Source organism: Coccidioides immitis (genome assembly GCF_000149335.2).
Source record: "Coccidioides immitis RS genomic scaffold supercont3.1, whole genome shotgun sequence".
Classification (NCBI taxonomy): Eukaryota; Fungi; Ascomycota; class Eurotiomycetes; order Onygenales; family Onygenaceae; genus Coccidioides; species Coccidioides immitis.
This window is the reverse complement of record NW_004504310.1, coordinates 1023644-1034854: the sequence shown is the minus strand read 5'-3', so window position 1 is coordinate 1034854 and position 11211 is coordinate 1023644. Positions and strand designations below refer to the sequence as shown.

Genomic DNA, 11211 nt, shown 5'->3' with positions numbered 1-11211 from the left:
GTTTACAAAGCTTGCTAAGTGTACTTTTCAAAGACAAACAATCTCATATCTTGAATATATCATTAATAACAAAGATATTAAGGTGGATCCAAAGCAGATACAGATGATTATGAAGTGAATCTTGCCATGAAGTTTCTATAATATTCAGATATTTCTGGATTTTGTAAACTTCTATCAAAGATTTATAAAAAAGTACTCAGTTATTGTGGTGCTGTTGACAGATCTCTTGAAAGACAGTAAAAATAGATAAAAGAAGAGATTGTTTCTTCTGACATCTGCTGTCAGAGAAGTGTTTTGTATGTTAAAAGTAGTTTTCTTCAAAGAATCTGTCATCTGCTACTATAATCTAGAATAGGCTGGTATTCAGAACCGGGACAGAATCCCATTTCCTATTGAAGCTGGTTCTGGTCCTGAATTTAAAAACAGCTGGGATCTCAAATATGAAATCTCAGTCCCATGTCCCATCTCACTCAAGAGCTTGAGGTTCTGTTCCTATCTCTATTCTAGAAATTATTTTCCAGTCCCATTCTCAAATAGAAAATTATGTCCCACATCCCATTCCAGCAGAGATGGTAGACTCCCATTTTCTATCTCAGCTGGGTTCATAGTGGGACTGGGATGGGACCAGGATTCCCAGTTCCATTGTATTAAATTTATAGGGAAGAGTCAAACTGATCAAATTTTGTGTGAATTGTTACCAAATTTTATTACTTTTTTAATGAAGGCGGAACCTATAGAAAAATTAATTTGATTGTTAAAAGAAACAAAGTATTAAAACTAACTAATAACTGAAGCTAGCAAACAAATAGAAACTGTCTAAATAGCAAGTTAATCATCATTATTATCATCTTTATTATTATTATCATTCTTCTTCTCTCTTTCCTTCTTCTTCTTCCACTTCTTCTTCTTCTTCTTCTTCTTCTCCTTCTTCTGCTTCTCCTTCTGCTTCTCTAGAACCAGCTTTGTGAACCAGACAAGGACTCTAATATCTGTTATTTGACAGATAGAGACCCTGACAGCACCAGAGAGAGGCAGAGAGGTAGTAGTGGACAGTGACAGTGATGGTGAAGCAGCAGCAGCAGTAGTTGATGAGGCAGGGGCAGCATACAGATAGTGAGTGGTGGCAGCAGAGGCAGGACAATCAGGTACATCAATCAGACCAAAATAATTTAACCCAATTTTGGCATCAATATCAAGAACAAGCTTCATATCATCAGCATTGACTATAATATACTTACAGTGCACTATTGTTATAACAGAGTCTATATTACTCAGTATAATTATTAGTGTCATTGCTAAGAGTAACTTACATTCAAACAGAGTACACAAGATTGCTTCAGTTATCTTCTAAAGTAACTTAATGACAGTACATTGCCAGCAATATTCATGTTCTTGATGACAGAACAAAGTAATTTCTCAAATTAATTACTGGAACAGGGCCACCAGCAAGATTAGCTTAGTAGAGCTCTGAAAGTAGCAGATTTTCTTGATGGTACTTATTTTCACTAATTAGCATCAAGACCATTACTAAAAATTATTACTTTTTGATATACAAGTGCCAGCCTTTCAATTTTAAATGAGGAGGCAGAGGCAGAGATTCTTCTGATTAAAGTTAGCCAGATCAACATTTTTATTAGCTTTACACTAATTACTCTTCTTCAGGGCCTATTCTTTCAATGCAGTCTTGTGCCACTTCTCTTCAGCTGTGCAAAATGGATATGCACAGGAAAAACTAACATCTTGTCAGTAAACAATATGCACCAGAGCAGTATTCTGCAAGCACTCATCTTTTAATGTGACCCATTTTGTCACAGTATATGTTTGTTGTACATGCAGACATTAAAGCACAGTAAATAAAAAGATAGTGGGGGGGGGAGAGAAGAGAGAGAGGAAATCATCAACATTAGCCCTGAAGAGAAAGAAGAAGAAGAGAAAGAGAAAAAGAAGAGAAGAAAGACTGACCTGATGTTATTATTCTGTAGTCAGCATAGCAATAACACATTGATCTTGCCTATAGCAACATGCCTGTAGAATATAAACAATGTGTATAGTAACCATTCTACAGTACTTGATTAATACACTCTATAATTCTATTATCCTGTAGCTAGCATAGCAATAACATATTGAGCTTGCCTATAGCAACATGCCTGTAGAATGTAAATAATGTGTATAGTAACTATTTTATATAAGTACTTGATCAATATACTCTATAATCTTATTATTCTGTAGCCAGCAATTCAACTCATCATATACAATTATGAAGATGGGGCCAAAACAATATTTAATAAGAGAGAAGACCCATGCAGCACAAGAGCACTGCCAGATCTTGAAAAACTATTAAAAAGATATATTCAAGACAGAAGAGACAGATCACAAGACATATTATAATATACTAAAGAGAATCCAAGCAAAACATAAGTAGTATACACTCTCAGTAATTTGCATTGAACTATATTGATATTCATTACAGACAGAATAGCAGCAAGAAGAATCACAAGACAATTAAAGATAAAGTTATTGAAGAGTTGATGATCAAGCAATTTGCTAAAAGCAAGTCAAAGAAGTATCATAAGCACCAGCTTATAATCTCTTAGCAAAAGAAGAGAAAGAAGAAGAAGAAGCATTACTAAGAAGAGATTATAGAGATCAAGAATGAAGCTCAGCAGAAAAAGAAGATAGAATTCAAAAGTAATAAAATTTAGTAATAGTTCTGATATGTTTAGATCAAAACAAGCCAGATACAGCATTCTATTGCTGCATATAGAGAGATTCAATTCTGCCAAATGATAGCCAGACTTGAGGCCAAGATCATGGCCTATAATCATAATTATCTTGCTGCAGTTGGTGTGTCAAGAGAGAGGGTTGAGAAGAAAATAAAAGAATTTCTGGACCAATTACAAAATTCAAGTGAAGATAACAACAGCCTACCTATTCCAGAGAAGATGGAGAAAGATGATTTTGAGATTGTGATGTTCTCTGATGAGAATAATGAGAAGAACAATAAGACAGAGAATGATTGAATTATTGATATCTAGAGAAGAAAGTTAGATTTTTAATTCTTTTTTTATATTAATTTGAGAATGGAGTGCCATTAAATTGGCAAAATATTTTATTTTCCTGAAGAAGAATGTTCTATTTTGTAGAAGAAGAAGATTTTGTAGTTGGTTGCTGTACTTACAGAGTAAAATGAGACTAACTATCTAGAGATTGTCAAATTTTGCATGACCTCTGACCACATTTTGTTACTTTTTTGACTAAGGCAGAACTTAGAGAAAAATCAATTTGATTATGAAAAAAAAAAAAAAAGAAAAAAAAAAGAAAAAAAAAGAAAAACCTAATGGCTGAAGCCAGCAAACAAGCAAAATCTACAGAGATTCCTTCAGAATTGATCATAGTTCAACATAGAAAAAAAAAATTTGTATTATGGAAGGAGCTGCATCATAAGTTGTTTGTTACTTGGTGATTGACTACTGAAGCTGCTCAGTTGATTAATGATAAGAAGTATAATAATTCCAACTGAAAGATAAAGCAACATTATTCTGATTTTTGGTCAAAATTTGATCAGGTGGCAGAGCATTTTAAGAGCACTTTAGAAATGATTTGCAAGCATTGCCAAACCTTTCTCAGTTATTTAAGCTTTTCTCAAAATAGTACAAGTGGTCTGAAGAAGCATTTAACAAGCAAAAATTGTACAAAAACTGGTGACAGACAGGGTAACACTCTGGTTAATATGATGATAGATTATGGATTCTAATTTCTCAAATATAACAAATTTTAGTAACAGTTCTGGTGTCTTAGCAATAGTTTTCAAAGCATTCTCAAACAGATTCAGATCTGCCTATTCCTGAATGCAATCAAGATAATTTTCTTCAGCAGCTTGTGCAAACATTAATATTCTTGAATCTTTCATTTCATGCTATTGAGAATCCAGCATTCTGCATATTAATAACCATGCTCAATCCTGCAATAGCTTTACAGATACCCACATAAGAAACATTATATCAGATCATGAATAATATATATAATCAGCTATTCTAAAATCTTCTTTTTAATTATAACCCAACAATCAAGATATCTCTGGCAGTAAATAATTGGACAAGTCTCAATAATCTTTTCTTTATGGTAATTAATGGTTATTACATTACAAAGAATTAGAAGTACCATGAGCATTTACTGGATTTTGAAAGTTTAGAGAGTGCTTATACTGACAAGAATATAGCAGAGATTCTTCAACAATCACTAGCAGTATGAAGACTTGAGAGCAATCTTCTTGTAATTACAAGTAACAATGCATTAAACAATAGTACTATACAAGCATATCTTACACATCAGTTAAGGCCAGTATTGCAGCAGTTGAACAAGACAACTGATTGAAATACAGAGAGTGGAATAATATTCTGTCTTGCTTATATAATTTAACTTGTGATTCAAGAGCTGGTTTGCAATCTCAAGATTCAGCCAGACAATAATACTCTACCCACTATCTTTGATAAGAGCTTAATTACTGATAATCTAGCATCAACAGACACATTTGCAAATACTCTTAGAAAGATAACAAAATTTGATAACAGTCTTAATATACTTGAGTTAATTTACTAATCTTTGCTTGACAATAGATTTATCTTGTTACCAATACAACCAATGTCTCTCCCTAACTCACTGCATATTTCTGAGAATATTAACAAGAGAACTAGTGCAAGATGATTCAAGATATTCACACAAGATAAAATTTCATCTATAAGATGTGTGTTTATGTCTTGTTGCTTCAACAAGCTGTAAACTTATGAATCCAGAACTCATCACCAAAATATCAAAGACTTCACTTATTGAATCATGACTGGAAGCAGCTAAAGTATATGATTGAACTGTTGCCATCATTCAGTCAATTTATCAAGATACTGTCCAAAACAACAGGTCCAATAATTCATCTGGTATGGGCAATATACAATCATCTTTTCCAGTATTTAGAAAGAGAGGAGAACAAGACTCAATAGTTGACAACAAGAGAGAATATTCAAGAAGTTATCAAAGCTGCCAACTTGAAATTCCAGAAATACTATAGTAATACTGAGTATTCAAAGAGTGAGCTGCTAGCTGTAGCTGCTGCTCTCCATCCATCACACCACATGGGAGTATATAATTCAGAGGATTGGACTAGTGATGAGTATGAAACATATCAACAATATATTTTGAGATTTTACAAAAAGCATTATGAGAAATATGAACAGCCAAGAGAAGTAATACTTGATATAAATAATATATGTTTATTATAAGTATTATTCTGATTTCTTCTCTGCTAACTTCTCTAGAATATTGAGCAAATGATTTTTGAGAGATCTTATTAAAGACAAGCAAATTTCCAAAATAAAATGGAGCAATATTTAAATGACAAGAATTTGACATTATCTCAAGCTCCAATTCTGGAACAGTAGAAGATGCTAGAGCCTGATTTTCCAACTATTGCTCAGATGGCAAGGGACATTCTGGCTATATTTTTGACAGAGATTGAAGTAGAATGGGTTTTCAATATTGCTTAGAATACATGTTATTATCAACAATTACAGCTCCATGCATCTACAATCAAGAAGATCATGCTGCTTAAACATGAAGATAAGATGCATATGCTAGATAAAGCACTCATATTGCATGAGAAGTTGGCCAAGGAACTTATCCAAGACAATCAAGATGATTAAGATACTTCAGAGATTGTACAGAAAGAGATTGCAAGCCTGCTAAATCCACTACTTAATTCAGATGAGAAACAGGAAATACATTAATATTATCAATAGATAGACTCAAGTAGCTAATAGCTTGCAATATAATCTAATTATGCAAAGAGCATTATCAAATTTCAATACTTTTTCAAAGTTGAATAAATTAATACAATTATGTTAGAACTGTTACCAAATTTCATTACTTTTTGATAACACAAATGGGACCAGAGTTCCTGGTCCTATTCTACACTTTACTGGTCCCATCCCATATACAATATTGAAATCCCAGTCCTATCCTATTTTGTCATGTCAGGTCCCAGGCCCATTCTACTAGCTAGATTTTGATCCCAGTCCCAATCCCATTCCAATCCCAGTTCCCATGGAGCTGTCCCAATATGCTGTTAAACAACCTGGTCCCATTTCATTAAGCTGAGCTTCAACCTGATCCTGTTCTTGGGATGGGAATTGTGTGAGGATCGTACATGTGGATCAGTGTGACAATGAATCTCTAGGAGAAATATACATGGGAAAAAGAGTACATGAGGTAAAAGGTCTGTATTCTGGTAACTATGTATAACTTGTAAACAAGATTGCTACTGACTCCCAGCAAGAGATTTGCACAGTGATGGCCTTTTATGTGTGCTTGTGAGCACATGACTTAGTGCCTCACAAGAACACATGTAACTTCCAGCAGCTTGCAAGCTGAGGCCTCTGGCCCTCATGGGTGCTGTTTGTCTGTGTAAGAGGTTCACAGTAAATTCTTACAGACTCCCCCCTCTTGTAAGCCTTGATTCCTCAAGATGACTGTCTCATTAAAAACCTTCATGAGTAGAAAAAAAAAAAATCTCTTGGGAAAAATAAAAATTTCCTTATAAGAAAAAGAGTACAGCCTTACTAGAGATGTGATATCAACACAACTCTAATAACATAACAGAACCCAATAACACAACAATGTATAGAGAGTCTCTATTGTTCTTGCTAGCCCTGTGTCACTATTAGATAATAAACACTAGCTTAAGAGAGAGCTTTCTCTTGCTTTCTCTTTCTCTTCTTTTTTTCTCTTTCTTCTCTAGTCTATATCATCTTTATAAAGATAAGTGAACCCTTCAAGCACTGCTTCACATAAGAGGCAGACTTGTGAAAGATCTCTAATATTCTGGAAGAAAAATAACTTCACTTGAATATTCTGTATAATTAGCTGAAAGATCACAAGCTGGTGAGTTCATCTCTGGTTGTGCCTTTGCTTCACATGGCTATTTGGTTTTATCTTTGTGTGGGGTTTGATTTACAGAGAGACTGATGCTTGCTAGCAGTTACTGCTGATATGCAGTTCTCTCTCTCTCTCTCTTATAACTTATCTCTGCTTTTCTTTCTTGAGAGAACCTCCATTCTCTCTTTTGTAGATGAGATTGGGTTTTTGATAAGTAGTTGCAAGAAGTTTGAAAAGTGTTTGTAACTGATAGTTCTAGAGTGTTGTTATTTTCTCTTCTTCTTCTTTATTAGTTATTACTGCTCTTTCTGTGTCAGCTCAAGCTGTAAGTACTTCTTGTGAGCTGACATTAATTTGTGTGCTAATAGAGTTAGAGTCCTGCTGCTCTATCTTCTTCTTCTGTAATTGTTGCTCTGGCTCCAGCCAGAAATATAAGTATTCTCTATCATATTTCAGTTCACAGCTAATCTTCTTTAAATTATTGTTGTTGTTCTCTCTGTGCCAGCAGAGTTTGTGGGTGCTGTAATTCTGTAAAGTACTTGAGACTACCCAGTACCCTCTCTGCAAGACTGACAATAATAATTCCAGACCATCTTCACCCAAATGTTACTAGCTGCTACTTTTGCTGGTGCATTGCAGACCAATCCAGTAATTCTTCCAGATCTCCCCCTTCACACAGAGGCACAAGCTTTGTCTGCTCACAAAAGAGCATGGTGTTGTGAGTCTATTTAAAGATCTGTACTTATTGCTGGTTTGGATAATTTAAACCAGTTAACTGTACACACTCAGCTTTGTGAGAGAATTCTTGTAACTTGAGCTGGAGTCTAGTCATTATCTGGACAGAAGTGCTCTGTCTGCAAGAGAGCTCAGCAAGATTATAGTAATATAGTCTTTACAGAGTGCATCTCTGCAGGCTTGAATTAAAAATGTAACAACTGCCTATACTGTGGGCATCTTGCTTGCTCTTTCTAGCAGTGAGATTATAAGTAGTTATTACAGATCTTTGTAGGAGGAGCTGGAGACTCTAATTACATAGTCTTAGTTTAGTTTTTTCTTCTTTTGTTTTGAAATTAATTGAATTTAGTTTAGTTTAACTATGTCTTTTCTCTCCTTAACTTATTTTCTAGTTTCACTACCTCCACCCATCTCTTTCACAAACCAGGCTTATCCAGGTTCCTACTATAGAATTGTTGGAGTAGCTTTCTCAGTGGACAGACATTGCTCATGGGAACTTATATCTTGTTCTTCTTATCATCATATTCTTTTCAATGTACTCTGTACCACAGCTTGTGACTCTCTCTCTTTGAGTTGATTATCTTGTGGATCTGGTACTTCTTTTTATTCTTGTCTGTCTTGCAAACTTTGTAATAAGGTGAGCTATTGATTTCTTCACAGGTCTTGTGTTTGCAGAGCAGAGATATATAAAAGATATTATAAGTTTACAGACCTGGAGATAGTTCCAGTCTGTAGACTTGTAAGCCTATCTTCTTCACAATTCTACAAGGCCCATGCCTCAACAAATCCAGTTTTTTGTTAGGCCATGCAGTCTTGATATTGTGAAGGTCAAGCCACATCTTGTCTCCCATCTGAAAGATCTTTGTAGTGTGCTTCTGATTGTAGTACTTCTTCTAGTAGACTTGTGCTTTTGCAAGTAATTTCTTGGCCTCTTCACAGAGCAATCTTATTGTCTTCACTTGATCTCTTGAATTCTTGCACACATAGCTATACTCATCAGAGTCCAAGAATTCCATTTGTAGATTCAGCCCATATATTAGCTGAAAAGATAATTTCTGTGTGGAAGTCTGTCATGAGTTATTGTACACAAACTCAGCCATTGGCAACCACATCACCCAGTTATTCTGATTATAATTGACATAGCTTTGCAGATACTGCTCCAGCACACTATTCAGTCTCTCAGTCTGATCATCAGTTTGCAGTGAGAATGCCATGCTCATTGCTCTCACAATCTTCAAGATATAAGTCAAATTACCTCAAAATTCACTCACAAACAGAGATCCTCAATCTATTACTATACTTGCAGGTAATCTGTGCAATCTCACTATCTTGTGAATAAAGAGATGGGCCAATTTCTCTGATATCAGCTTCTTTATTATAGGGATAAAGTAAGCCATCTTTGTGAACTGGTCCACTACAGCCAGAATACAGTCAAACTGCACCTTCTTAAAATTCAGACTTACAGAGAGATCTGTAATAACATTCATACTAATAAATTCTCAAGAGTAATTTGAGATTGATAAGAATGATAGTTCTTCTTGAGACTTCTCACAAACTCTTCTTGAGTTCTGGCAGACTCTACAGACTTTACAACACTTCTTCACCAGTTCTCTTATTCTTGGTCAAAAGTATTTGCAAGCTATAAGCTTGTACATTCTTGCTGTAGCAAAATACCCTATAAGAGGTAGATTATAATGATATCTAATCAGCTTTATTTACAGAGTCTCATTCAGAGAGATATATATATGACTATCTCTATAGAGGATACCCTTCTTCTCTTTCCACATTGTGAATTTCTTTGTGCCTGTCTTAATGTCTTTGCAGATCTCAGCTGCATAGTCATCACTTTGCAGTAGATTTGGCAGTAATGCCAACAGATTAGAGCTGCTTTTTTCATAAGAATTCTTCTTGCAGACTAGATCTTTAGTCTTCTGAACCTGTGTTGTGATCTTCTTCACTTTACATGTGTCTTCCAAGACAATCTTCACAAGTAGTTTCTTGATCTCAATCTGAAGCTTTGTGGAGATGAGTTGTGCATTCTTATCTTCTTCCTTCTCTCTCTGGTTAGGAGAAACTTGGACTGTTGATTTCAACTTTTCTGTAATCTCTTGCTTCTTCACAAGCATTACTCTTAGTTGGTTTGCAGTCTTGCAACTCTTCTTATTATCTAGACCAGTCTTCTTGGCATAGTCAGATCTTCACAAGGGTTCATCTGCTGGGTTCTTAGTTTCTTTCACATGGTTAACTGTGAACCAAAAGACTATCAGTCTTTGCACCCAGCAGATCTGTCTTTACAAGAGATCTTGAGCAGTCTAGAAGTAGCACAGACTATCATAATCTGTAAGAACTTGAACTAGTATTCACAAGCCTTCCAACCAGCAGCACCAATATCTAAATAACTTCACAATCACAAGCAGTTCCTGATTATGAATACTATAGTTCATCTCCACAGGTTGCATCTTCCACAAATAAAACTTAACTGGAACCCAGATGCCATTCTTCACCAGCTGTGATAGAATATCACACACTGTAAAGCTAGATGCATCTGTTTCTAATCTGGTCTTCTGTTCCATATCAAAATAGTGAAGCATAACAGCTTCCACAAATACTCTTTTCAGACTTATGAAGACTTCACAACCTTTCTCAGTTATAAAAGTGTTGGCTTCTCTTCTTATCTCTCTTTATATATATCTGCTTAGCTTTGCTTCTTCTCTCTTTAGAAGAGCAGTCAGGCCACAGACTATCTTAGAGAATTTTGGAATGAAGTGCCTGTAAAAGTTTGTGAATTCTAAGAAGATCTGGACCTCTTTCTTACTGATTGGCTCTGGCCAGTCAAGAATAGTGTCCACACAGCTCTTCTCCATAAGAATACCCTCTGGTGTTATAACATACCCAAGATAGTCAATCTCACAAGCATTGAACTTGCACTTTGCTAGCTTGCAATAAAGATCTGTATTCTTGAGTATCTTAAGTACCAATTTCACATACTTCTCATGATCTTTCTTGTGAGTCAAGTACATAACCACATTATCAAGATAGACCACCACAAACACATCCAGATATTCACTAAGTGCCTTCACAATATATGATTAGAAAGCTGCCAGTGTGTTTGCAAGTCTAAAGAACACTATCAAGTACTTAAATAGTCTCTGTAAAGTTCAAAATGCAGTCTTCCACTTATTCTCTTCACAAATCCTCAGTCTATAGTAGATATTCTTGATATCTAACTGAGTGAATATTGCAGCTCCTGCAAGCTTATACAACACATCTTCAATCAGTAATAGAGAATATTTATTCTTGACTGTTTTTAAATTCAGATCATAATAGTCTACACACATTCTTAGTCCATTATTCTTCTTGAATATGAACAGAATGGGTGCTCCTGCAGATGACTTGAAAGACTGAGTGAACTCATGAGTTAGAGCACTGCTCAGATATTCATAAAGAGTCTCTTGCTCAGCTTGTGAAAGTCTGTATGTTCTTTCAAATTCTGACTGCTTTTCTGGTTCAAGATCTATGGCCAAATCATCTTTACAGTGTGGTGGCAGCTCT

General features: G+C 35.1%; 2 protein-coding genes across 2 annotated transcripts; one reads left to right on the top strand and one right to left on the bottom strand.

Moving 5' to 3' along the window:
- Window positions 1–828: 828 nt before the first annotated feature.
- On the bottom strand, window positions 829–1388 carry CIMG_12637 (uncharacterized protein; the record flags this gene model as incomplete). Its single annotated transcript, XM_001248982.2, has 2 exons — window positions 829–1262; window positions 1358–1388. 2 exons carry the CDS (start codon window positions 1386–1388, stop codon window positions 829–831), a joined length of 465 nt encoding a protein of 154 aa, XP_001248983.2.
- A 1422-nt stretch (window positions 1389–2810) lies between these two features.
- Window positions 2811–3020, top strand: CIMG_12636 (uncharacterized protein; the record flags this gene model as incomplete). The annotated part of the gene is made up of 1 exon (XM_004445545.1): window positions 2811–3020. One exon carries the CDS (start codon window positions 2811–2813, stop codon window positions 3018–3020), a length of 210 nt encoding a protein of 69 aa, XP_004445602.1.
- Between the last annotated feature and the right edge of the window lie 8191 nt (window positions 3021–11211).